Source organism: Pelodiscus sinensis, chromosome 24 (genome assembly GCF_049634645.1).
Source record: "Pelodiscus sinensis isolate JC-2024 chromosome 24, ASM4963464v1, whole genome shotgun sequence".
In the NCBI taxonomy this organism is placed as follows: domain Eukaryota; kingdom Metazoa; phylum Chordata; order Testudines; family Trionychidae; genus Pelodiscus; species Pelodiscus sinensis.
In genome coordinates, this window is record NC_134734.1 from 13,990,435 (window position 1) to 14,017,787 (window position 27,353).

Consider the following 27,353-nt stretch of genomic DNA (forward strand, 5'->3'; position numbering starts at 1 on the left):
CACTTCTTGGGTAGCCAAGGAGACAGGCAGCTAGCCAGAATGACGTTTGCCCCTGGCAAAGATGGCCGAAAGTGTGTTCTGCCCTCATTCAAAATGGCGTCTGACAGACGCCGGAACACAAGGTCGTCTCCGGCCCCGGAAGTCGGGGTGCATGAAGCCAGCCCCCACCGGAAGTTGGCGTAGAGAGCGCCCCGGATTAAGATGGCGCCCGCCCGAAGCAGCGAAAGGCAACGCGACGCACTAAAATGGCGCCCGCTTGGGAGCCGTGACGCAAGGTGCCCGGCACTAAGATGGCGGCGGGGGAAGACGGAGCCAATGCGCCCCTGACCAAGATGGCGGCGAGTGGTGGCGCAGGGAGGGGCGGGGCCGGGTTACCGCCCTTGTTTCCGCCCCGCACGGTAATGGCGGCAGCGGCGGCGGGAGGGGAGGGGGCGTTGAGCGAGTGCGCATGTGCACATCTCCATGGAGAGAAAAGGGGCTGAGGGAGCGAGCGGGATAAAGGGAAAAACCAGGTAACGGGGCCGCCGGGGGAGGGGCCACGCGCTGCTGGCGCGGCCCGGCGCTGAATGGCCGGGAGGTGCCCAGCCTCGGGGGCGGCACAGGCCGGGCTGAGCTAGGGGTGGGCTCAAGCGGGGGGAGGGGCCTGGCCTCCCTCCTTTCCCCCCTCGGGGTTCCTGGGGGGGGTGTTGGCGGCACCCGGGACTGTGGGGGGTGGGGCCCCCTTGGGGCTGGAGGGGCATCTCCTGGGGCGCCTCGCTCCCCCTGCTCTAGACACTCCCCCCACACCTGTCTCCCCCCCCTTGTGAGAGCCTCGTCGGCTGTGGGGTCCCCCTCAGCGCTGCCCCGCTCTGGGGGGTGCCCCCCTCGCTGCCAGCTGCCCTGCGAGCCCGGCCCTGCTCCGAAGATGAGGAGCCCGCTGTGCGACCCTGAATGGGCGAGACGCGCCCGGCTGGATGCGAGGCCCAGCGAAAGCAGCACTAGGCTTAGCTCGCTGCCTCATCGCTTCTCTGGCCTCCTCCTCCCTGGCCGCTGCCCCTCACTGGGCTCCCAAGAAATTATTGGAGGAATCCGTCTGGTGCCTGTCAGACGGCATCCCTCTTCTCTCCTCCCCTGCAAGGTGTGATTGGTCCATCCCCTCGCAGTGCCCCTGTTTACACTATCCCGGTGAACCCTCCTTTCTCTGTAGTCAGTCCGTCCGTCACCAGCCACATCTTATCAGGGGCTGCTTACGCTGCCTGTCTCCATGCACAATAATAAAGGCTTCTGCTGTTATCTTGTATCGCTGACAGCCCTCTGCACCTGGGATGGAATTGTTTGCTTTTCTTGTGCAGAGTTTTTGTGATGAACTGGTGTGTATGTGTGTGGGAGTAGGAGCGATCTGTTAAGATTGTGCTTTGTTTATTTTCCCTTTTATGCAGGCCTTATATACAGTTTACTTTTCTGTTCTAATGTTTAGATTGTTGCAAATGCAACACAAACTCACTCCCTCAAAAGAGCTTACAGCTTGTCTAAACACAAAGTAACACTGGTTTAATTAAAGGTATGATTTAAATTTGATGGATAACCCCATATAGAGCATCTTAAAATGATTTAAACCTGGCTTGTATAGGTTTACCTTACCTTTGGAAATTGCTAGGCACAAACTAAACCATGCAGCTAGTTTTAAAGTGATAGAGCAGTGCAAATCCTTTTGTGGTCACTTCTAACTGACATTTGCCTCTAAGCTTGTGTGGGTTCTTTGTGTAAACAAGGCCTTAAAATCTTTTGCAGAAACTGCACTGGTTTAAGCAAATTTCACTTAAAAATATTTAACAGTTGTAGATCACTCGTGATATTTATAACCAACACATCATATCAGTTTGTGCATGTAAACTTACTGACACAAGCTAAACCAACATAAACCAGGTTTAAATCAAATTAGAAATGTCTATGGAGTTTTTGTTCGTTTAACTAAATAGGTTTTTAAAAAAAAACCTTTAGTGCAATTTTGTTGTTAGACCAGTTCTTAGACAAACATGATGTACAGGATGGCAACTTCAGGACATTTTGTCCAGTGATATTATACAAAGAATTGTTTGAAGGTGGAGAGGTGAGATGCTTTGCATGTATGACTGGCCTCAGCATAGGGAGTGGCATAGAAAATATGCAGAGCCAGGAGTTGGAGAAGGTGACAAAGAGAGCAGGTGAGAGGGAGAACTAATATCAGACTCCTGTTGAGTTTTATGTAAGGGTTAGTGGAACATTGAACTTGACTCAGGTGAAAATCCAATGCAAGAGGGGAAGGTAGCAGATTGCTGGGGGTAGTTTAATCCATAGCTCTGGATTGGAGGGAGGGAGAGGTGAATAATACTTAGGCAGATTCCTAAATTGAGGAAAAACAATGAGCAGTCTTGTAGCATCTTGGAGATTAACATATATAATAGTATCATGATCTTTTGTGGGCAAAACCCACTTCCTCAGATGACCACTCTGTTCCTGTGAGAGAGTGGGTTTTGCCCACACAAACTTGCTTTTTTTTTTTTTTTTGGAAGTTGCAGACTAACAGAACTACCCCTTTGGGACTCCTAAAGTCAGAGTTTTACAAATCTCTCTATAGGCTTCCACTGAATCAACAAGCAGTTCATTAAAATATCCTTAAAACACCATTGGAAAGTCTTTCAAATATCTAACGCCTTGATCCTGCAATCTGCTGTGTGTGGGTGGACTCTTACAGTAGACATTGTGGCTCTTCTGCGTATAAGGCCTCCTTGCACATTGGTACCTAACTTATTAAACTAATCATGCTGTCTGGTGTATTAAAAATAAATCAGTCGTGTGTGTTTGTGCCCAAGGTGCATAAAAGTGAGTGCCCCGCTGGCTGTGCTGTTTTTATTTAGCAAGAGTATTCACAGACCTGAGCGGAGGAACTTTCTGCTGTTAGTACATAGATATTGTACTAAGATTAGCTTCTGCATATATTTAAATTGTTGCTGTTGAAACAAAATTATCTGCTATATTTCACTTGGTCATAAAACAAACAAACAAACCTGTGCCCAATAGAAATGCTTAAAGTGTGTATTTAAAAAGTTCTGCTGTACAATTCAAAAGTAAATAGATGCTCCCCTGCCCTGTTGAAACACAAGCCCTGAGCTATCAAGAATGTGAAAGTGAAACTGTTCTCCAGAGTCCAAATGGGGAGAGATGATTAAAGGAGACATAAAGTGAGGGTCAGAAGATGGTTTGATTTTTGTTTTCACCTCTGAAGTGATTTTGGTGACAAACTCACATTTGATCCATGAATTTGACTTGGTAACTTCAGCTTTGTTTAAAAAGATCTAACAAGATATGCTTGGGAGGTAAAGATTATTTTTAAAATGTGTTTTTGGAGGGGAGACTGGGATGGGAAGATGGAAAAGTGAATCTTACAAGATCATGATATTTCTCTACAAGTCTGCTTCTCTGAGCCACTTCCACTGTCACCCTGCAGAGCGAATATGGTTCAGAGTGTTGGATCTTCTATGGAGGATTTCCGAGTTCTTATTTAACTGTTTATCAATTGTCTGATAGAATGGTCTCTTCCTTAAATGATACTGTCTAGTTATCAAACCATTTATTAACCTTAACTGCAAATTTCCCACTCATAATGTCTCAGGTTATTAAAACGTGGTGCTACAATGATATGAGCAATAAATAATAATGATAAAATGGGTATTTAAAAATCTGGAGATTGTCAAAGTCAACTTGCTGGTGATGAGTTGGCAGCTTTCCCTGGTGAGCAGGGTGGTAGGAGAGACTAGAGCAGGGGTGAGCAAAAGGGCATGGAGGCCCTGCTGCTCCCCTGCCCCCAGGCCAGCACGGCCTGGGGGCGGGGGAACACCCAAAGCCTCCTTCCAGGGCTTTGTGTGCTCCCTCGCCCCCAGGCCAATCAGGACCTGGGGGTGGGGGAGCTGCGTGAAGCTTCCTTTGCCCTGCCCTGGCCCTGCAAGGGTACTCTGGCACTTCAGAGTTCCACGGGCTCCTCGCAGGGTAGGAGGAGGCTTCCTGCACTCTTCTGCCCCCAGGCCCTGATTGGCCTGGGGGTTGCAGAGCGTGCCAAGCCGTTTCCAGGGCATGAGTGCCTAGTAGGAAGGAGGGGCAAATGGACTCCCCACCCCCAGGCCAATCTTGGTCTGGGGGTGGGGTAGCCCTTCCCCTTCCTGTTTAGGCCCTGCCCCTTCCCGATGTGGCCTGGGGCTACTTCAAAATTTTTTGAAGTGGCCCCCGGGCAAAAATTATTGTCCACCCTGGGCTAGAGCATTGACTTCTGTAGAATTCTGTAGCTCATGATTTTGTTACATTTAACTTTTTGAATGATTGCAGTCCTTCTGACTGCAGAGGAAACCGTCCAAATGGGACCGTCAGCAGTTTGTGCTGTCTTGAGTGTGTGGATTGTCCTTGCTGCATCTTGTCCAACCTTCCCAAGCAAGGTTGGAGTGAAATTAATGAGACTGGTTGCTCTTTATGCAGCTGGGCAGAGCACTGTGGTAGTAGAAAACGAGTTGTGTTGTCATATATGCTGCTTGAAAAAGTTGTGAGCTGAAGTAGCACTAGAGCTGGTTCATGGGAAAGGAGGGCTCAGAAAAGATGCTGGGTAGGGATAGACCTCCGTCTTCTTGAACTGACTGGAGTAGAGCTAGAGCTACTTTCTGCTGCTGCTGCCCCACATAGTCATGAACCTTGGGAGCAAAGAGAGCATCTTCTGGAAGGCAGGACTGCAAATATATTGCACGGACTGGTCTTAGCTAGAGGCACCACCAGAACCTGGTAGCAATGCCAGACCGCGTAGCCTTTCATTCCATGGTGTTCAACGTGTTCTGTAGTGAACTAGCCATGGTCAACCAGCCAAACAGCCACATTATTCAAGACAACTAGCCACACTCAACTGGCCAAATAGCCACATGTGGACACCACAGCTTTAATTTATGCTGTGCTTTTTATTCATAAATCCCAAGGTGCATTACAGCTGTGAGTGCTGTCATCCCCATGTTATAGATGTGGAAATTGAGGCACTATAACTGGCCCAAGGTCGCACAGCTAGCGAATAGCAGAAATCTAGAAATCTGGGGTCCTGACTTTGCTGCCCAGTCTGGGACCCTAGGCACACTTTGCAAAGGGTTCTGCCTCTCCCTATAATGGCAACAGGTTTTGCAATTATGAATGGATCAGTTCACTCCTTTTGGCTCATGTTCCAAGGAGTCTGCAGACTCAGGCAGGCCTAAGTTACACTTTGGTCAGGTTTTCAAGCTTTTCTTATCTGTGTCTGAGAGCAAGGAACACTTTATGAAGGTTAAGTCTACTGTGCCTGGCACAGAGGTCAGCCTTGCTCCCAGGCTTGTCTGTTGCCTGTGGTAGATAGAAGTGCTGCACCCTCCACAGGGTATCACCCATAGACCTTGCCAGTACCATCACCACTCTTATGCTGGCCTCTGGGTCAGTTCGTTTTCTTGGGCTAGTAGATGACTGGTACCTTTTTCAAGCCTTGTCTTTGGGTATAAGAGCTGGAAGGAATCCTTGTTCAGCAGAAATCCGTAGGCAGCACAGATGTCTTGCAGCTAGAGAGCTCCTAGAGGTCCTCAGGGATCTGTGAAAGTTCAAAATTCCACATACTGCCACCATTCCTATAGTTAGTTTCCTCAGTCTCTGCTTCCAGCTGTGAGAGACCATTCCAAAATATCACCAGAGAGAGAACATAGAAATAGAGTTAGCCAATGGTTTTGTTAGATTGATCCCTTCCTTAAAGAGGTACTGCCTTTTGAAGCAACTTCTCACTGGTAACACCTTAGATTATTAAAGTGGAATTTTTTAAATCTAGTGTTTCTTTTCCAGGCTCTCTTGCTTTCAGTTAACTTACTGCCTTTCCCACCCATCTTACACAACGCATTTGAACTAGTCAGTTTAATTTCTGATTCTAGTTAATTTCATTTTCAAGGTTTGTGTTGTCAGCATCCCAGGTGCATATTGATTATAGTGGGATGAATTGTTTTCAGGAGATTATCACAGATGTTTCATGGAAACGTTTCATGGAAACATTCATGGCATTTAAAGTAATAAAGAACTACTAGGCCATCTACTCTGACCACTTGTTGGTCTTCTACAGTGTTGCCAAGTCTTGATCATGTCTCAGGAGAGTTGGTGTTTCTTCTTTAAGGCCAGCAATTTAAGGATATGTCTCTATTTAAATTCTATGACAGCACAGCTGCAGAACTTCAGAGTGAACATTCTCTGCCATGACAGGAGGGGTTCTCCTGTGCTCCAGTTAATCCACCTTTCCAAGAGGTGGTATGTAGGTCAACAAAAGAATGTTTCCATTCAGTTAGCACTATCTATACAGATATGTCTACACTACAAAATGTCACCCTAATTTACGTCATCATAGAGCCACTGCTCTTTTTTAAATCACGTGTGTGTGTGTGTGTGTGTGTGTGTGTGTGTGTGTGTGTGTGTGTGTGCGCGCGTGTGCGTGCACAGTTCACTACTTGTGTCAGAAGCGTGTGTCCTAACCAGGAGCTTATATTGATTGTACTCTCAGCGTGGGGCATTGTGCAACAGCTCCTGAAGGCCAGTAACAGTCAGTGTAAGCAATCCAACATCTACACTGACACTAGGTCAACCCAGCTACATCGACTGTGAATCTACACTGCTTGGGGAGGTGGTGTTACTAAAGCAGTAGAGAGGCATTTACATGGGCAAGAACCAAATTTAAGTAAGGAAATGAAATTTAACTTCCATAGCTAGGTTGATGCAGAGCTGGTTAGAATAAACTAACCTCACAAGGGTAGTGACTATACACAGTCTTAGCTGCCCCAGTCTAAACACAATATGGCATGATTTAATGTAGTACTTGGTTTTAGGGATATTAACTTTTGGGTATTTGTATAGATGTGTAACCTCTTGAAACTTTAGCAGTAACATGTTTACACGGGGGGCAGGGAAGGTGGGAGCCAGGCCTTGTGGGGAGCTGGCTTTTAAGCCAGCGCTCCATGAGCATCAGCTCCCATTCCCCCGACTTTCGCTGCTGCCTCTGATAAAGAGGCAGCAGTATGGGAGACAGGTAGCTCCATGGGAGCTGATATGTGTAGGGAGCTGGCTTGAAAGCCGCTTTCTGCATATACCGGATACCGCCTGCCATCTCAAACCCCATGCTGCTCTTTCTCTGTCTTAAAAGCACGTTGGCTCCTCCCCCTCCCGCTGCCTCTGAAACAAAGGCAGCAAGTGGGAGAGGAATGCATGTAGTCAATGGCATTAACTGATAAGCCCAGGTTATTCATGTAGTTGACTACACTTTGACATCCTATTTGGTTTTGAATTGATTTAATTAACCTGCTACCCAGAGTTCTGTAACAGTTCTTAATTTGATTAGATTGATTTTAATTTGCATCAAATCCTTAGCAATTTAAGCTAAATCAATCTTTATCTTTCTCAGTCCTTTCCATTTTTCTAATCACTGTGTGATACATACTGTATCTAAGGGATAAATCTGACTCCCATTTTTCTCGTGCTGGGGCACTAAGGATGTGAATGGTTAACTGGTGGGTGCTACTCCAGCCCCACGAGCCTGCCACAGGTGGGGGACACTTCAGCTTGGCCAAAGCAGCCACTGTCCATGATGACGGGGGCACTCCATCCCAGCTGCACCTTTTATGAAGCACCCCTTGCCTACCTGCCTTTTAATCAGTTAACCGGTTAAGTTAGCCAAATAACGTGATTTTACAGCCCTACTGGGCACCTCACACTTTTAATGCATTTATCCTGGTGAGGCAGGGCAGTTGTTTTATCCCTCTTTTACCTATGGGAGGCACAGAGCAGCTAAGTGATTTTTCCGAAGGTCACACAACAAGTATGTGCAGAGCTGGGACTTAAACCAGCTCTTTCACCTCCAAGGCTGGTGCTGTAGCCACCACTCAATGCTGCGCCACTGCTGATATAAACGAGTCTTAGCCTGTTTTTTAGGGGCACTCATGTCCCCATTGCAGACATTGCCCCATATTTGATATTATCAGCCCCCGCAGGCTGTCTCAGCAGAAAGGCCAATCAATAAACGGGTCTTGGAGATGGCCCATCTCTAATCAACTGGAATTGGTTCTTCCAGGGTCTTGGAAGAGACACTCAAGCAGCTGCTATTCACACTGTCACCTTCCTACAGCTAAACCAGAGGGGCTTGGCATCCAGAGTAGTCAGTTCATCTCCTTTCCCCAACGCTATTCCAAAAACTGGCTTCTCCCTCCCCATGCTAAAATCAATAATTTCTCTGGTTAGCAGCATGTTAATGAATGATTCACGTGCAGTGGGTCATCCCAGTTACGCAACATGGCAGCAAGAAACCTAAAACAAACAGTGACCCAGACAGCTGCCAACTAAAACACTTCAACAGGAGAAGAGAAACAGATCTCTGAAAGGAGGGCCATGGAGCCAGTGAGCTGGGTGGAGGTGGAGCAGAAGGGACTCTTGAGTTACTTCTCCAATTTTTCTGTGGAGATGGGGAGCCTGCAGAGTTGAGAGCAGGTTGTAATGGGAAGCGATATTGTCTTGTGCTCACAACAGAGCATTTGGGGCGTGTCTTCACTAGGAATAAGGTGTGTTCCTAACTGATGGCAGCTTCCTAGTGAAGGCCATTTGTAGCTTCTGTGGGCATCAGCATGTGGAGGTGAAGGCTGTGGAAAGGGGAGGGTTTCCTTGGACCTGTGAACAGGTGTGAAAATGTCAGACTACCTTGTTTTCAAGAGGATTTCATTTCCTGGGAGTTCCCAGGTGTTAATTTACGTGAGTTAATAACACACCTTTAATGTTAGCAGGAAGGAGTAATGGCTGAGGGGAAGTTTCCCTAAGCAGTGGGGCAGCATGAAAGAAGGTGCAAAGCCAAAAGCAGCAGAAAGAGGCTGCGCAGGAGGAAATGAGGGGAGCTGTCTGGAGGATGGGAGGGTGCCAAGGCTGCCAATGTGAGGAGAAGGGGAATGTCTGATGCAGTAGAAGCCATTCAAACGGGTTCGAGGAGGCCAGAGAAGTTGAATTTACTGAGGAGCACTCAGCATGAACTATTTAGTATTGAGCTTCATAGGAGATCAAAGCAGCACATGCTTAAAGGAGTGAAGGCTTGTAACTTATAGGATGCAAAATGGGCTTGTTGCTGGGGAATGAGTTTAAAGTGCCCCACTTCAGGATTGGTTCTTAGCCCTGCACAGCTTCTTGCTTCTGTCAGTGCTCTCAAAGGAAATAGAAAATTATTGATGAGCAAGTTTGCCAGTGGCAGACACGTTGATGGAGTGATAATCGATGATGCATGCACAAAGCTGTGTGGATCGCTTGGTGAACTGAGTCCAAACATCAAGTATTTGAACACAGCCAAAAGGAAGATTCCCAAAAATGTAGGTTGTGCTTACAGTATGGCGTCTGGGAGTTCTGGAAAGCAGGCACACTGAGAAGGGCCTAAGGAGCATGGGGGGAATCCAAGCACCTACGCTCCCGGCATGATGCTATGGCAAAGAAAGCTCCTTGTTTGTGCCAGCAGGGAAATGTTGAGAAGGATTAGGCAGGTGGTGGGTTCTTTGTCTCTCTCCACATTGGTGTGACTGTTTCGGGAGTATCGAAGGGTGGCTCCTTGGGATCATGATGGCAAGATCTCTGGAAAGGGGAACTCATCCCAGTGTTCTTGTGTGGTGCCTGAACATGTGGTTGCTGCTGGCAAGAGCAGAAGGCCTGGCTGCAAGAACCAGGACCATATGGCAGGGACAATGCACAGATCCCCTGTGCCACCTTTCTCAGTACCTGTCAGTGTCTGGGCCAGGCATGTGCCCTTGGGTCTGGCTGCCTGTGGCATGAGTATGTACTTTCCCCCTACTTCAGTGCCTCCTGCACCTGATATCGGTGCCTCTCCCTGAGCCTGGCTAATACAGGCCACTACAGTACACATCTTCCCTCCGGACCCAATAAACCATTTCCCTTGACTTCCAGACACCTTTAATGCCTCTTTCAGTCCAGGTAGCTGCTCCAGTGCCCAATCCCCTAGGGACTCCCCTTCTCTGGGGGGCAGGATTCAGCCTCCTTCCTGCCTCCCCCATCAGTGTGTCATGAGAGAAACTTCTAGAGGCACCCCAGTGGGAAGGGTTCACTGTCAATGCCTGGAGGTCACATTGCCAGAGGAGATCCCAAAGGGGGTTGTGGCATGAACATGTTCAGGAACCACATGCCTATATGTACCTATGCAGGGAGAAGAGAGCTGAGAGTGGCAGTCTCTGGCCTGCCAGGCAAAGGCAGAATGCAAGATCCAAGACCCATGCAGACTAGAAATAAGGTGCATGTTTTTACCAGTCAGGGGAATTAACCTTTGAAGCAATGTCCTGGGGATGTGATGGATTCTCCATCATTTGCAGATGGAGGTTGCAGTTAAGTTTGCAGATGATACCAAGCTGGGAGGGGTTGCAAGTGCTTTGCAGGAGAGGGTCATAATTCAAAGTGATGTGGATAAATTGGAGAAATGGCCTCAGATAAATAGGATGAAGTTTAATAAGGACAACTGCAAAGTGCTCCACTTAGGAAGGAACAATTCATGTCACACATACAGAATGGGAAGTGACTGTCCAGGAAAGAGTCCTGCAGAAATGGAACTAGGGGTCATACTGGACCATGAGTTAGATATGAGTTAGCAGTGTGATACTGTTGCAAAAAAAGCAAACATGACTCTAGGATGCATTGACAGGAGTGTTTTGAGCAAGACACAAAAAGTCGTTCTGCTCTACTCTGTGCTGATTAGGCCTCAGTTTGGAGTATTGTGTCCAGTTCTGAGCACCACATTTCAAGAGAGATGTGGAGAAATTGGAGAGGGTCCAGAGAAGAGTAACAAAAATGATTAAAGGTCTTGAAAACATGACCTATGAGGGAAGACTGAAGGTACTGGGCTTGTTTAGTTTGGAAAAGGGAAGACTAAGATGGGACATGACAGTGTTTTTCAGGTATCTACAAAGGTGTCACAGGGAGAAGGGGGCAGGGGGCATTGTTCTCCTTGAACTCTGAGGATAGGACAAGAAGCAATGGGCTTTAAACTGCAGCAACAGCAGTTTAGGTTAGACATTAGGAAAAACTTCCTGCCTGTCAGGGTGGTTAAACACTGGAATAACTTGCCTAGGGGGGTTGTTGAATATTTCAGCACTGGAATATTGAAGAGCATGTTGGATAGACATCTGTCAGGGATGATCTACAGTGTTTGGTCCTGTCATGAGGGCAGGGGACTGGACTCAATGATCTCTCGAGGTCCCTTCCAGTTCTAGTATTCTATGATTCTGTGATCATCTAATAGCCAAGACTGGATGTATTTCTAAGCAAACCCATGATTTTGGGCCTGGTGCAGGAAGTGATGTGTGACAGTGCCGGACTAGAGGGTCATAGTGGCCCTAAAATCTATTAATAGACTGGCACGGGAGGAGAAGGTTTCTCTAAACAACAGGGGAGAGCAGATTTGGGCGATTGCCAGAGTGTCATTGGAGAAGTGCCTGGGAAGAGTAAGAAGCTCGATAAGGGTGAGAAGAAGTGGATAGGAGTCAACACTGGTGCACAGCTGAGGCTGAGAGCAGTGCTCCCTGTAAGCTGAGCGCTTGGGTGGCTGCTCGGGAGGTATTCTAATGCTGCCCAGCTGATTAGCAGCACACCCACAGCTCGGTTTTGTGTTTCTACTGGTGGTGCACATTTGCTTACCTCAGTGCACATAACATTTGTTCCACACATGGATGGAAAACATTAGCGGGAACATTGGTTGAGAGATGGAAGGGGTGTTGCTGTCCCCACAGCGTATGCGCCCTGCCTTTGATAATCGATGTTCCTCCTTCCCAGGGTTTGGAAGACGAGCCTGTGAAGTGAGGCACGGGAGAATCCAAAACCTGCTCTTCTGATGCATAGCAGAGCCAAGAGATGAAGGGGTAAGTCCCAGAGGGTATGTCTACACTACCCCCCTAGTTTGAACTAGGGGGGGTAATGTAGTCATACGGAGTTGCAAATGAAGCCCGGGATTTGAATTTCCCGGGCTTCATTTGCATAAAGCCGGCCGGCGCTATTTTTAAATGCCGGCTAGGTCGGACCCCGTGCCGCTCGGCTACACGCGGTATGGGGTCCGACCTAGCCGGCATTTAAAAATGGCGCCAGCCGGCTTTATGCAAATGAAGCCCGGGAAATTCAAATCCCGGGCTTCATTTGCAACTCCGTATGACTACATTACCCCCCCCAGTTCGAACTAGGGGGTAGTGTAGACATACCCAGAGAGACAGATGGCTGTGTCTCTAACCAAGGTGTCTTTATAGGCTGTCTCTCTTAGCCAGAGACGATAAATAAATGGTAACAACTACAGAGCTGTGAACAGGGTGTCTCCAAATCTCTTTTTTTTGTCTCTCGGCTCAACTTTCACTCTCTCGACTCAGTTGATGAGCTCTCTCCAAGGTTACATCTGCTTTTACAGTCCGGACCGCATGTGTAGATGTGTCTGAGTAAGCTTGGCTGGAGCAGACTCACTGAAAATAACAGCATAGAGCCCAGGTATGATGCTGGTTTTAGCGAGCTAGCTTAGTTATGTCTGCACATAATGCAGTGGCACCTTCTGATTGCAGTGTGGACGTAGCCAAGAGTGTCTTCCAAGCAGACATGTCCTGAATTTTTACTGTAAAAACACAAACAGTAAAAAAAAAAAAGTAACTTTCACTGTAGCTGCCCCAGCTGTGGAACAGAAAAGACGGCCATTGACCTCTTCCGTTAGTCAACTCCCGCCTCTGGCTGATCGCATTCCACTCGGGGCTCCACTTTTCAGAGCATCTGCGATACTGACCCCATGTCACCAACCGCCACTGCAGGAGCCTTTGGGTTCTTGTTCTGCTTCTGTCCTCACTGGCGCCTTGTTCCCCTTGCAGACAGCAGAAAGCGGCTGAGACTGAAGAGGGCACTGTGCAGATACAGGAAGGTGAGTGGCGACCTCCATTCCCAGCTTTGGGAGACTCTCCCCAGATCATTCTGTAGCCAAGGCTCCACCTAGGAAAATACCGTGATTCGGCTCTGTTGTTCTCACTGCCAAGGCCCCGGGTGGGATTCCCAGGGAACTGGTGATGCTGTGTCATGGTTCCCAGTGCAGCCCCAGTTGGAGGTGGCGGGATCCCTCTGCCATCTGACTCCTCTGGGGTGGGCTGGGTGAAGTGTTGGAAGAGGAGGTCGCAGGTCTTGGTGGAAGTGCCATCACAGCTGGAACCTAGGAGCTGCCAGCTTGCCTCTAGGCAACACCAGCTGCTGCAGATGTGAGAACCTGGCTAGAGCAGAAGTGGGACAGTCTGTGTCTCTCCCCCCCCCCGCCCCCCACTTTGGGTCTCTAATAGAGACCGGCATAAGCCCTGAAGCTTGAGGTTTAATCTGCTGCTCACTCTTGCTCTCCAGAGATATGGCTGCTCCTGTGTGTCCCTTGCTCAGCTGTTGACCTCAGCAGCTGTCAGAGAAGCTGGGAACTGCCTGGCCAGGACAGGGCATTGTGGGTAGGGGTGGGGGAAGCTTCCATGGCTGCTGCCCGACAATTTCTTCCCTGTCATGTGCGCCCCTGTTCTCTTTCCTGAAGGTGCAGTGGCGACAGGCGAAGACCCCACCAGCGTTGCCATTGCCAGCATCCAGTCAGCAGCCACTTTCCCCGACCCCAACATCAAGTATGTCTTTCGCACAGAGAACGGCGGCACTCAGGTACGCCTGCCGCCTCCTGCAGCAGCAGCTGCCTCCTGCCGCCTTCTTATGACTGGCTCCCCCTCTGGTATTCCCTGGGCTGGGTGGGGCTGACTCTTCCTGTCCCTGGAAATATCTGCTGGGGGTGAAGGAGGAAGAAATGAAGCAGCCCGTGTGATCTGCATGTTTACTCCTTGGCCACATGTGCAACCAGTGCAGAAAACGTGCAGCTCTGTGAGCAAACTCAAGTGCCCAAGAACTAAGTCTCCAGGCTCACTAGTTAGGCCAGCTCCCTAGATTGCATCTGTGCTGTGCCAGATTCTGCAGCGCTAGGAGGGACCGTGCACTATGTGAGTACAGGGGGAATTGTGCCTCCTTATTGTGGGCCATCCCAAGCATCAGGGGAACCACCAGTGAGGTTAGGGGGTGGGCCGAGGGGGCCAGGCGACAGACGCATGGGAAAGGAGCAAGTAGTGGAGAGTGCAATGCAGAGACCGTAGACAGTGTGAAAAGCTGAAAGTCCTGGCCTGGTGCTCTGTGCTGAGCTTCTGTCGTTGCTGAGAGCTGGGACTGTATGAAAGGCAGATAAAATCCCCAGAGAGTGCCGTGCTGTGTCTGCATCGCCACAGGTGGTAGGGGCGGGGAGGAGCTCTGCATGGTCATGAGTGGGAGAGCAGGTGCGAGACCTTCTCGCAGGCCCAACCTGCTTGGCACTGTGAGGAAGCTTGAGGTGCTGCCTGATGTCAGTTGGAGATCTGGCTGCAGTCTACAGGCACCTGGTACCAGGCCAGGGTAATGATCTGTGCAAATGAGGCAGCCCCCACCTGGTACAATGAGCCGTGTCCCAGGCTGAGGCTGGGGGCAGCTGCCCCCGCTGGGTTAGTGACATCCAGGCTCCTACCCCACCTGCCATGCCGGGCACTTGCTTTGATGAACCCTGGAGAACTATTGGGCCGTGAACAGCTGGCCTGATTGGCATAGGACATGGAGTGGATTGGCAGGGACTTGGGTTGGGCAGCAGTGGAATTGGGTTGGGGGGCAGGGGAGTATATCCTGGACAGATGCTATTGTGCCACTGCAGAGAGCTGTGGGCCCAGCCTGCTGTCCTTGCTCCCCATTCCCATGGTCTTGGGGGGGGGAAGGAGCCCTGGGGCAGGTGGGCTTGTGAGGCCAGCAGACGGTTCCGCAGTGGCTGGCTGCTTGCGTATTCATAGCGAAGCCGTGTGAACATGGCAGGCATTGGCCGGGTGAGCAGGGCTGGGTGCGTTCTGGCAGGTGTGCGCAGCCATGCAATAACCAGGGCTTTCCCCTCGCCCTGCCCCGTCTCTCTTGCTGCAGGGCCGGGTGGAAGTAGCGGAGGCTAATGCTACCTTTATCTATCCCAGACAGTGAGACTCAGGCAGTAAACGCCTCTTGGCTTTCTCCCGCAGGTGATGTATAGGGTGATACAGGTGGCCGAGGGGCAGCTGGATGGGCAGACGGAGGGCACCGGCGCCATCAGCGGCTATCCCGCAGCACAGTCTATGACCCAGGTGAGTGTCCCTGGGAAGCAGGAGGGGTTCAGTAGGAGCTGCCATGGCGACAGGCGTGAGGGCAGAGATGGCAGCGTTGGAGGGGCCCAGCGGGCTGGAGCTGTGCCAGTGCACTGAGGTCTGTGCTGCAGCTTGCTCAGGGCGTGTACTTCTGTCCCAGGCCTTGGGAACTCCCCTGTTCAGGCTGGAGACCCTGTAGAAGCTGGCTAACCAGAGCTGGAGCCTGGGGTAGATTGAGGGGCTAGGGATGTAATAGTGTAGTCGGTTAACCCAGAGCGTCTGCATTTCCCCCCCCCCCTCCCACTTCCCCCCTACACACACCCTTTGCCATTAAATGTTTTAGCAGGTTGGCTAGCAGCTTGGCTCAGCTTGAGTCAGATCTGGGACTTACCCCTGCTGCAGCTCTGCATTTAAAGTGTATTAGGAGCCAGGCGGGCAGGTACAGGGGTAGTGTATCAATAGCAGCAGTGTGGGGTGACAGGCAGCTGGTCCATGAGGGGAGCTGGTTTTTAAACTGGTTCCCCTTGTGAACTAGCTCCCGCCTGGCACCCTGCGCTGCTGCCTCGGATACGGCGGCAACAGCACGGAGTGGCAGGGGCCAGGGTTATCCCCTCATGGTCATGGGGGAGGGGTCGCTCCACATCAGAGATTCTTTCCTGAGTTCCTCCTTGTGCCGCCATGTGCAGCCGTCCACTCCCTGTAGCAGGTTGGGGGAGGGGGTCCCACGGCGCAGGGGAAGTGATTGGGTACATACTGAAGGGCCGAGCTCAGGAGGGGAAGTAGAAGGTTGCATCCTATGCAAACTGGTCCTCTCTGGGCCCCAGCCTTTAAGCACAGCCCTGTTTGCTTCCCACTGAGAGGCGGGGAGAGGCTCTGTCAGCAGCGCCCGCACCCGCCGGAGGCTCCATGCCCTGGGGCCATGCAGAAGGGCTTCAGGGGGTCCCTCAGCAGAGCTGTGCATAGGCCTCTCCTCTGGAGCTGGGCTGAAGGGCCAGAGTCAGAGGCCATTGTGTCTGGCTTGGGGGTCAGTACTCCTGTGGGGCAGCCTTCCCCTTCCCACTCAGACCCTACTGTCGGCTCCAGCAGAGAAAGGGAACTGCCTGTTGGGCCCTCCCTCTCTGAGACAGGCAGGGAGCCTGACCTGCCAGCTGAGATCGCTTGCACAGAGCCAGACAAAGCCCCCTCCGGACACCAGCCTGCAGCGTGGCCCATAAGGTCCCGCATTCTCCTCATAACCTCGTTGCATCCTCGGGGCTCACTCTCTGCATTCTGAGAACCTCCAGATCCCGCTCTCCTTCACCCCTCTCCACTCCAGGCTGTTATCCAGGGGGCGTTTACCAGCGAAGATGCCGTTGAGACAGAAGCTACAGCCACCGAGACCCACTACACGTATTTCCCCACGACAGCTGTGGCAGATACCAGCACTTCCACCGGTGCGGGGACAACGGCCACCGCGGTGGTGACCACCCAGAACTCAGAGGCCCTCTTGGGGCAGGCCACACCCACTGGTACAGGTTGGATGATTCGGGGGCTGGGACACCCAAACCCGCACCTGCAGCAGCCTGTGCTCTCAGAGTCTGTCTCCCGCGACTCCAACATGGATTAGCTGTGGAGTCCTGGATGCTGGCGGTGCAGCCTTCTGCTGCTACCACACCGATGAGCTTCCCTGGCCCAGCCTGACCTTTGATCCCCAGCTGCAGCTTGCAGGGATCCCCAGCTTGCAGGGCTGCCTTAGGGGGAGCAGGTCCCTGCCCTCCAACACCAGCACAGAGCACACCAGCGGGGGCGCTCTTCCCCAGAGATGCTTCACTTGCTTTGCGCTGGCATGTTGCTTCTAAACGGGTCAGTTTCCCTTTGGCTTCTTGTCGGTTTCACGGTCAGGTTCTCCCCGGAGCTGTGCCCAGCAAAGGGGCTGTTTGAATCAGAGAAGACACCTTCACTCTGATTTGATGTTCCTGTGTCCGTCCCCTCTTGTCCCTAGACCTGCCCCTTACAAGTCCAGAGCCTCAGAGGTGCTGAGGATTGCTGGCTTCACTGCCTCCTGGAAGTCAGGGCTGCTTCCACAAACTAGGCCACAAAGGGAGTGTCACCTGCATCCAGATGTTCAAGCCCTGATTGGGTCCAGGGAAGCTGCTGTAGATGCATTTCCTTCCTGTGTCCAGACATGCTGGCCGTGAAGCCTGGGCAGTCACCCCTGAGATGGGTCAGCTGTGCTCCCTCACCCCACACATGCGGCTTTCTCGTTTACCTTGTGAAAACGTTCCCCTTGTGAGCCCATCTCTTGTGTTTCCCACCCTCCAGGGCAGTTCTTTGTGATGATGTCACCCCAGGAAGTTTTGCAGGGCGGAGCTCAGAGATCCATTGCTCCGAGGACTCACCCCTACTCTCCGTGAGTGTTTGCTCAGTCCCATGCCTGCCTTCCCACTTCCTAGTAACCTTCTTTCTTACGTCTCCCACTTGTGCGGAGCGGGGGAGTCTTTGTTCTGACACAGCTCTGGGGAGCAGTTGTGGGCTGATCCACAGGGCTGGGAGTTGGGATTCCTCGGTTCTGTACCTGGCTGGCCCACGGGCTTGTGGTGTTACACCGCTCCCTGGCACAGTTTCCCTCCTTGTAACACAGGGCGGATGTTGCCTCTGCCCTGAGTAAAGGGCTTTGGGGTGTGACTCGTCACCCATTGCTGAGTGTCCGTGTTACAGTGTCTGGTGGGGCTGCTTGCTTTTCAGGAAATCTGAAGCCCCTCGGACGACCCGGGACGAGAAACGCCGAGCACAGCACAATGAAGGTAGGGGCAGAAGAGGTTTTGGGGTGGAGAAACGAGAGCGCCCCCTATTGGTAGTGGCTTTTGATCCAAGGGGAATCTTGCCTTCAGTAGATGTGAAGAGCCGTTTCCCTTGGTTAACTCTTGATCTATTCCCACCCAGATGGAAAAACTCTGTTAAGAAGGAAAGCACATGTCTGTGGGAGTGCTGTAGTTATCAGCCTGGGAAATCTCCTCCTAAGAAGCTTAAACTTAAAAGCTTAAACTTAACTCAGTCCTTTGAAAGTGTGGAAGTGCACAGGTAGGGCACCCAGACAGGCCTTAACTCTGCCTCCAGCCCTCCCTTGGAAGTTCCTCTCCTACCTAGGGCAGCCCCTGAAAGCCCCGGCCGTTCCCACCTCTGCAGGTGTCCTGTAAGATGATACTTTGGGAACAAGAGCTTGAAGCCACTCAGGCTCCAGCTGTGGGCATCTTAATTATGAGCAGCCTCTGTCCTTGTCCCATCCTTCAGCGTAAGGCCTTCTGTAGGCCCACAGGCGCGTCAGAAATCGGACATGTGGAGGGGCCGCTGCCCTTGTGGGTACCACAGCGATGATGAAGGTACTTTGTCGTTGCACTGGCTTGCCTTTCTGCCCTGACCTGGGTCCAAGGGCTTGCACTGTATGTGCCCAGCTCTCAGTTGGCCAAGCATGGTGTTCTAATGAAGAGAGGGGCCTGTTTGTCTCAGCAGCTCTCCCGCAGCTCTCTGTGCACACCGAAAGGGCAGAGGTTGCAATCCCAAGTAAAGAACTCAAATGTCTTTGTTCAGGGAGGTGATGTGGCATGTTCCAGACCGACATAGTGCCTCAAGCTTCTCCCCCAGCCTTAGGGCATTGGGGGCAGAGTTAAGGTGATTTGGGTCCCTGGCCTGTGCATTGCCCTTTGTCAAAGGTTGGGTTCTTCAGCTTACCCTCAGCTCTGGGTTTCCAATGACAGCGTTCTCTCAGCATGACAAAGGGACTGTGGCTGCACCCAGATAGGGGAAGTGGGTAGGGGCTTTGTTTCCCAGCAAAAGGTGGGATTAGCCGCTGCTGCCTCACCACTGGACTCTTGGTACTAGTGAGCCTAGTTAGCACAATCACCTCAATAAGCCTTAGGTCTCCTGTCCCCATTCTACCTTCTACACCCTTCCCCTCTGTGATCCAACCTCTGCCAGCCCCTCTTCTCCCCCATACTCCTGTTCCCGTCTTCTCCTGCCAGGGTCCCAGCTCCAGCCATGGCCAGGGTGCGTGTAGAGAAGTCCATCAAGGCAGGCTGTCTTCAGCACTCCCTAGGGAAACCTGGGAGTGAGGGCAGCCATCTGCAGATCCAGAGGCCCCAGGGCTGGGAGCTTGGGCCTGGGAGATGCTGTAGAAGGGGCCCCTGCAAGGTTGGGAACCTTCCTGAAATTCAATCTCCTCTGTCCCCACCCCAGTGGAGAGACGACGCAGGGACAAGATCAACAACTGGATCGTGCAGCTCTCCAAGATCATCCCAGACTGCTCCATGGAGAACACCAAGTCGGGACAGGTAAGGGAGCCCTCGGAAGAGCTGGTCACAGTCCAGGGGCCATGTAGGGGGCCCAAGTTGTGCTTCACTGTGCCGGTGTCGAGCTCAGCGCTCCCTCTGCAACCAGGGGCTTCCAGTAGCTGCCCTGCCCTGAAGAGGCGGCTGGGGGGTGCTGTGAATGGGCTTCCTACCTGTCACCCATTGGCTGAAACCTGTCTCCGTCTGCCAAGCCCTGGCGCGCTCAGATGCTCCCGTACCTGCAGATTTCAGTGCTAATGGCGCAGAATTGTGCTCTGGAGTCTGAGTCCTTGAAAACCAACGTCTCTAAATTCTCCAGCTGCAGAGATGCTGCAAATCCCCCTGTGGGGCGTTTGTGATGGGGGCCTGTAGGGCCGCCAAAGGGCAGGCGCAGCGCGGAGCTGTGAGGCTTTTGTGCACATGCAGACCAGCTCCACTATGTGCACGCTCCGGGCGGGGCCTTTATTTCAGTTTAGCACGAGCCGGGTGGTGATGGGATCCAGCAAAGCTGCACGGGGAGGCTGGGCATCCCCACAGAGCCAGGCACTGGGTAGCAGGGTCAGAGGCTCGTGGCTCCCACCGGCCCTGGTGGCCCTGTCCTGCGCTCTGGCCCGCGTCCCCTCCCAGCTGTGTGTCTGTTCTGCAGAGTAAGGGCGGGATCCTCTCCAAAGCCTGCGACTACATCCAGGAGCTGCGGCAGAGCAACCACCGCCTCTCCGAGGAGCTGCAGGGCCTCGACCAGCTACAGATGGACAATGAGGTCCTGCGGCAGCAGGTGAGCCTGGGATGCTGGGAGCTGTCCTGCAGGCGCTGGGGCCCAGGCAGCTGCTCCTGCATCCCCAAGAACCAATCCAGCCAGCTAGAGCAGATGGGCCATAGCTTGGGGTCGGGCGGGTGACTGCCTTATCTGGCAGCTCTAAGGATGTGAATGGCCACAGAGCCTGGCTCTGCCCTCAACTCAGGCTGCTGCCCTGGGCAGCAGACAGGGCCTACCCTGCCGGTGGGCAGAGAGGGAAGGTGCGCCAGCCCGGCACTGCTCTGGCACTCCGCGTGCCCACGGCCACTGTAGGGCATGAGTCGGGGAAGGAGCTTCCAGTCCAGTTTGAGGCGGCAGCCCCCCTCTCCCACCTCCCCATCCTCCCGCCCTGGCTAGGGCAGAGCCTAACGCCCTCTCCTCTGCCAGGTGGAAGATCTGAAGAACAAGAACCTGATCCTGCGGGCACAGCTGCGTCAGCACGGGGTGGAGATCATCATCAAGAATGACACCCACTGACTGGCACAGGGCGAGGGGGGAGCGGCTGGCCCTAGGCCCTTGAGGTCTGCCAGGGCATAAGGCGAGGAGAGAGACCCCCAGTCGTAACTGGCTGCAGGAAGCAGCTTTCACCTGCTGATGCTCCTGAACTGCAGGGCCTCGCTCTTGCTGTACAGACCCGTAAGCAGCAGTGTCAATGTCCTGGGCCTGACCAGCGCCTGCGCCTCCCCGGAGCCTGGCCCAGAGCCCCTGCCGTCCTGCCTCCCCCAGCACTTGCCCCTCCTCCCCCGAGCCTGGCCCAGAGCCTCCACCGCCCTGCCTCCGGTCAGAGACTCAGCCCAACTTCTGCAGCTGCGCCCCGCAGTGCTCCCACCCAGCCTGGGCCAGAGACTCGGCCTGCTGCCCCTTCCCCGGCAGAGCTGGTTTGAATAAAGCTGACGCTCTCTCTTTACACAGTATTTTTATTGCTACAAGGTAACAAGCTGGTGTTCTGCTCCCAGTGTGGCCCTCGCGTGTGGGCAGCCAGGCAGGGCGTGTGCCCGGTCACGGGGCCATGTGCACTCACATTCACCCCCTGCTACCTCCCTTGGGCCTCTCCCACCCATGTGCACGCAGTCTCCGGCTTGCACGGTAGCACATTCACAATCTGCCGCCCCCCCAGTTCCCCTCTCCTGTGTGCTGTCACCTCCTGGTCCCCACCGGAACCGGCATGGACGGCAGAGCCAGGCTTCGAGCCGCCCTGTCCTATCTCACCCCTTTCCTCTGCCCAGCTTCCCCGTCTGCTCCTCCGTGGAGACGGCCACTTCTTCCAGAGCTGCCGCTGGGCTCCGGCGTCTGCCCCCAGGCAGGCGCTGCCTTTGGCCATCACCACCCCCAGCCTGGCCTGTTTGACAGTGGTGAGTCAGCCATTGGCACTGGGGAAATCACTTCCCTGCTGCCTGGAGCGCCTTCACCTCTTGCCAGCTGGCAGCTGAGCCCCTGACCCCTTTCACTGCGGGGGAGGCGGATGCCGCAGCGAGCGCTACCCTGCCTCCCCTCGCCCCCCTGCTGGCACTGCCTGGCTCCTCTAGCCTCTGACTTTTTTAATTCTCTGAATTTAAAAAGCAGAATAAATAAACATAGTGATTTGTTTTTCCATGTGGTGCTGCTTTTATTTCACTGGCACGTTCCCCCCCTCCCCTTGCCCCCGATCCAGCCCTGAACAGGGTGGGTGGGAAAGAGGCCTGGGTCCCCTGCTGCACAGAGCTGGCTCACCTACAGTGGGAGGGCCCAAAAGGGGCTGCCATCATCTGGTCTGAGCTGCCCCTGCAGGCCAGAGAACTTCCCCAAGTGGGACCTGATGCCCTGCCCCCACACACTCCAAGAGGCTGTCCCCCAACTTTGGAAGATGAACTCTGGAGGGCGGGGGAGGGAGGGAGGCGCTGGGCTGGAGGGTCTAGAATGAAAAGCGCCAGGGGGCTGGGCTGGAGTTGATTTGCTGCCCCCACTGGGTGTCGGTGGAGGCGCTAATCCCCCCAGTGAGGGTCCGCGGAAGGGCCCAGTGGCCCCTTCATGCCCGTGTCCGGTTCTGGGCAGGCAGGCTCCATGGGGGCAGACAGGGCCAGATTAAGTTGGCTTTAGGGGCGGCAGCCCTGGGCTAAGGGGCCCCAGAAAACAGAGCTCCAGGTGGTCAAATGTGCAGAGCTTTTTCTGGGGCCTGGTCCCTGGGCTGCAGCCTCCAAATCCCCCATGTTCTGGCCCTGCCTGGCATGGGGCGGATCACTTCCACACACTGCCCTTCCTCCCCTTGCCCCGTGCTGGGCTGGAGCTGCAAGCTTGGGAGCTCCCTCCGCACCTGCAGGCTCCGGCCCCAGGAATCCCGGCCAATGGGATCCGGGGGGAGTGGTGCCTGCAGGGCAGCGGGCAGAGACGCCTGCTCCTCCCTCCTGGGACCTGTGCCACCGACGGGGGCCTGCCCCAGCCCTCAGCCCTCTCCTAACTCCACACCAGATCCTGTACTCCCCACCCCCACATTCCAGGCTCCTGGCTTGAGCCCTCTCCCAGCCCCTGCCCAGATCCTGTACTCTCCATCCCCGCCTCCTGCCCTGAGCCCTTTTCTGCACCTAAATCCCACCCAGACCTCCCAGCATTGAGTCCTGCTGCCCTGAGCCCCCTCCTGCTGCCCTGAGCCCCCTCCTGCACTCCAAAACCCTTGGCACCTGGAGCCCTGGCTCCACCCCAAACACCTCCCCAGCCCCACCCCAGAGCCTGCACTCACAGTTGGAGACCTAAGCCCCCAATCCCCACTGTGAACCCCTCATTTTGGTCCCACCTAGGGGTCCCCACCAAATCTAATAGCCCCATGCCCCCAGAAGAGTTAATCCGGCCCTGGGGGCAGGGGTATAGCCAGGGTGGGCTGCAGCCTACCTATGTAGCATCCAGGCCCATCAAAGCCAAGCAAGGGGGTGGTGCTGCCGCGTGGGCACGGGAAAGCCAGGACGGAGTGAGGGACCCACCTGTCTGAAAGCTCTGCTGTGCCGCGGCCGAGCCGCCCCAGCTGGGCAGGTGCAGCGGTGGCCGAGGGCAGCAGGGCCAGGAAGAGGGCGGGGCTTGGGGGAAGCTAACAGTTATTGAAAGTTGGGGCACACCCACATTTCCACTCTGGGGAAGGCCACTGTGTGTGAGGGAGGGGGGGCATTGCTGCATCTCCTTGGCACTGTCCTGCAGGGCAGCTGGTGGCTTTGGGCATGTGCTCATGGACTCAGGGCCTACTGCTGCCATGCAGGGTTAGTGCCTGATTCTGGGTTAGTTACATGGGACCTCACCGGTGCCTGTGTCCCCCTCCCATCAGCACAGGCTGGGCATTGCCCCTGCCAGCCAGCGGGGGTGTAGCCCCCGGGCAGACAGGCTACAGACCTGGAGCCTAACTCGGGCTGGGCTAGGCCTTTAGCCAGGGGAAACTCGGTCTTGGAGCGGAGACAAATCTCCCAGGGGCCTGGGAAAGCTCCTGCCCCCAGGGGAACCAGGCAGCAGCCACAGGTGTCGCAGAAGCAAGGGCTGGTCCTCGCTCCATCCCTGGAGGGTGGGACCAAAAACCATCCTTCAGCCCCTCAACCCCGCTGGCTTCAGAGGCGTTTGCCTCCTGAGCATCAGGGATCCCAGCGGCCTCTTGTCTCCCCTGGCCCCCGGGCAAACGCCTTCCTTTTCCTTCGGCCTCAGGGTCCTGTCTCCTGCCCGGCCTAGTGCCCAGTGTAGGTGCTGCCTAGGCGGGGGGGGGCAGGTGAGTTTTTCAGAAATGGGAGGGGCCCAGCTTGAAACCCCGCAAAGGGGCAGGTTTCCAGGTCCCTGACCCAGGGAGAATCTGGCCTCTCCAAGAGGCCTCGTTCAGCCCCGAATCCCCTGAGCATCTCCCAGCTTTTTGCCATGCAAGGAGCCCTGGCGGGATGCGCCGAACCCAAACAGCTCCCACCCTGCTGGCTCCAGCCCATCCCCTTCCTTAGCTCACATGTTGGTGCTGCCAGGCCTTGGGAACTGCCCCTCGGCAGCAGGGGGTGCTGCTCCGCAGAGGCTGTGTCTGGCGGGCAGGGGCTGAGCCGGGGCTGGGCATTGACCCATGGGCAAAGGGAGGGGGCCACAGCGCAGGGCATGCGCCCTTTGCAAGTGCGATTGCTGCTTCCATCCGAGCTGGTGAAGGAAATGCTCGGTGGTAGGCCTGCCCTGCAATGCCAGTGTCCCCTGGAAGCTGGGCGCTTGTGCAGCCGCTCAGGAGAAATTCAGATGCTGCCCAGCTGATGAGCAGGTGCCCACAACTGGCTTTTGTATTTCTACTGGTGGTGCACATTCATACCTCCCTCGGTGCATGTAAAAAAATATTCCACACGTGGCTGGGAAAAGTCTGCACACAGATGAAAACATTAGAGGGAACATTGGTGGCAGCAAGTGGCATGGAGGGACACCAGCCTGGGCAAATTGGGGGGGGGGGGCTCCTGAAGCTGGGAGGGGCAGCACTTCCTTTGCCCAGTCTGGATGTGGCTTGGGCACTGGGCAGAGGCCTCCAGTGCAGACAGCTGAATGGCCTCTGGGGCTGCAGGCTGGCCAGCTGCCTCCCCGGAAGAGGGGCTACCTAGCACAGGGACTTTCCCAAGGAAAGGGTCTGGGGTCTGATCCCCTGGGACGTGGGGCTGGCTGGGGTGGGAGGTGGTGGGGCTGCCCAGAGCTCTCCTCGGACACCCACTGCAGCCAGGCAGGTGGGAGCAGCATGTGCCAGAGAAGGGCCTGCCCAGGGAAACCCGGCCACTGGCATCAGCCCCAAGATCTGGGCCCTTTGGGCCGCTGCTCCTACACCAGGAATCCGGGGAGCTTGGGGGGAAGCGCCTGGGCTGGGGCTGACTCTGAGTGGTCTGAAGGCCGCCAGGCTGGCTCCTCTGCCTCACTGCCAGGCCGGGCCCCCTCCTCAGACAGGTGGCTGCTGCCACTGCTGCTGCTGCTGCTGCTCCTGCCCCAGGATGCGGCCCGTGCTGGCCCCCTGGGCGGTGCTGCCTGGCGCCCGTCGCCCAGCCCGCGCTGGCGCTCGGCGTAGCGGGTGTTGGGGGTGGAGCTGCTGAAGACCCAGAGGGGCTTTGCTGCCGGGCTGGCCGTGGGGATGTCGCTGGAGAGGCTCTTGGCCACGATCAGCCGCCTCGGGGAGAGGCTGTCGACTCTGGGGAGGAGGGTGGCCAGATGGTTTCAACAAAAATACCGGACACACTTGACATTCCAGCACCAGCTACGCCAGCTCGGTTGGAAAATACCGGACAGTTCTATTTTCTCAACGTGTTTCCCGAACAGAGAGCTCAGATACTGGACTGTCCGGTTCAAAACTGGACACCTGGCAACCCTACTAGGGAGACATTGCGCATCCTCAGCCGGCCCTGGGCCGAGCCACCGCACACGGCCAGCAGGGCCCCGAGGGCAGGCAGGGGGAAGTAATGGGGTGGGAGGCACGATGGGGGGTGTTGTATTGCAGGGGGCAGGGTCGGGGCAGGGAGAGGCGCTGCACTGGGGGGAAGCAGGGTTGGTGGGCTGTGTTGCAGGGGGGGCCGGTTGGGGGGAAGCAGGGTCGGGGGGGCTGTGTTGCAAGGGTCCCATTGGGGGGCAGGGTTGGGGGGCTGTGTTGCAGGGGGGGCGGTTGGGGGGAAGCAGGGTCGGTGGGCTGTGTTGCAGGGGGGTCTATTGGAGGTCAGGGTTGGGGGTCTGTGTTGCAGGAGGGGTCTATTGGAGGTCAGGGTTGGTGGGCTATGTTGCAGGAGGGTCTATTGGGGGGCAGGGTCAGTGGGCTGTGTTGCAGGAGGGTCTATTGGGGGGCAGGGTTGGGGGGGCTGTGTTGCAGGGGGGGCAGTTGGGAGTCAGGGTTGAGGGGCCAGTTGGGGGACAGGGTTGGTGGGCTATGTTGCAGGGGGGGTCTATTGGGGGCAGGGTTGGGGGGCTGTGTTGCAGGGGGGCCAGTTGGGGGGCAGGGTTGGGGGGCTGTGTTGCAGGGGGGCCTATGGGGGGCAGGGTTGGGGGGCTGTGTTGCAGGGAGGTCTATTGGGGGGCAGGGTTGGGGGGCTGTGTTGCAGGGGGGCCTATGGGGGGCAGGGTCGGTGGGCTGTGTTGCAGGGAGGTCTATTGGGGGGCAGGGTTGGGGGGCTGTGTTGCAGGGAGGGCAGTTGGGAGTCAGGGTTGAGGGGCTGGTTGGGGGGCAGGGTTGGTGGGCTGTGTTGCAGGGGGGCCTATTGGGGGGCAGGGTTGGGGGGGCTGTGTTGCAGGGGGGGGCAGTTGGGAGTCAGGGTTGAGGGGCCGGTTGGGGGGCAGGGTTGGTGGGCTGTGTTGCAGGGGGGCCAGTTGGGGGTCAGGGTCGGAGGCTGTGCTGCAAGAGGGGCATTGAGGGGCAGGGGGCTGTCGTTGCTGACCCCAGCACAGCCCCTTCTGCTCAGCCCGGCGCTTTCCTCCAGCTTTGGCCGTGCGGCAGCCCAGACCCCTCACTCCTGCCACCCTCAAGCCCGGCTGCACTCCAGCCGCCTGGAAGCATCTTCCGCACTCCCTGGCCCAACCCTCCGGGCTGCGTTGCTGGGGCCTGCGAGATGCCCCCCACCCCAGCACCCCAGTGCTTAACCCTGGACTAGCCGTCACCCACTGCCCCAGACGGCTCTGCCCTCCGGACCCCTCCCCCGGCCGTTTCAGGGCCACGGCTCTCCCAGAGCAAGCCGGGGATTGTAGCTGGGAGAAGCTGAGACCTGCCTCGCGGGCCAGGGCCCTGCAACACCTCGCCCCTCCTGTGCGTCGGAGTCACGCTGCCAAGGCTAGATGGCTCCAGCATGACACTGCCCAAGCTCCTGGCTTGCACTGCCCAGGGCACCTCCTGCTGTGATTCCTGAATCAGCAGCATTGGCACCCCCCGCCCTCATCCGCCCCAGCACCAAACCCCACCCCTCCCGCCCCGAGACAATCCCAGCTGGCTTCCAAGCATTTTCAGGCAGACCTCTTCATGCTCCCTGTAAACATTCCCCAAACACCCTCGTTTTTCACCCCCGTGAATGCCCCTTTCCCTCCTGCTCCCCTGGAAGTTCTTTGGGGAAG

The 27,353-nt window shown here is 55.0% G+C and overlaps 2 protein-coding genes across 14 annotated transcripts in view; one reads left to right on the top strand and one right to left on the bottom strand.

Annotated features, from left to right (window-relative positions):
- Window positions 1-281: 281 nt before the first annotated feature.
- On the top strand, window positions 282-21,914 carry USF1 (upstream transcription factor 1). 12 transcript variants are annotated; one of them, XM_075908150.1, is made up of 12 exons: window positions 282-398; window positions 11,839-11,924; window positions 12,420-12,534; window positions 12,903-12,952; window positions 13,592-13,710; window positions 15,120-15,221; window positions 16,537-16,735; window positions 17,523-17,610; window positions 17,946-18,004; window positions 19,434-19,528; window positions 20,172-20,300; window positions 20,709-21,914. In XM_075908150.1, the coding sequence occupies exons 3-12, from the start codon at window positions 12,476-12,478 to the stop codon at window positions 20,796-20,798; spliced, it is 990 nt and encodes a 329-aa protein (XP_075764265.1). In that variant the 5' UTR covers window positions 282-398; window positions 11,839-11,924; window positions 12,420-12,475; the 3' UTR covers window positions 20,799-21,914. The 12 variants fall into 12 exon arrangements, with proteins under 12 accessions (XP_075764265.1, XP_075764266.1, XP_025036549.1 ...); XM_025180764.2 differs by having other exon boundaries at window positions 358-512; window positions 16,537-16,729; XM_025180762.2 differs by having other exon boundaries at window positions 359-512.
- Window positions 21,915-24,707: 2,793 nt separating this feature from the next.
- The window catches only part of LOC102452457 (immunoglobulin superfamily member 11-like), a 47,149-nt gene continuing 44,503 nt past the window's right edge, over window positions 24,708-27,353 (bottom strand). For both annotated transcript variants that reach the window (XM_075908141.1, XM_075908140.1), the window contains exon 7: window positions 24,708-25,455. In XM_075908141.1, the coding sequence (XP_075764256.1) occupies window positions 25,095-25,455 (361 nt within the window). In that variant the 3' untranslated portion in view covers window positions 24,708-25,094. The remainder of the gene's footprint in view (window positions 25,456-27,353) is intronic.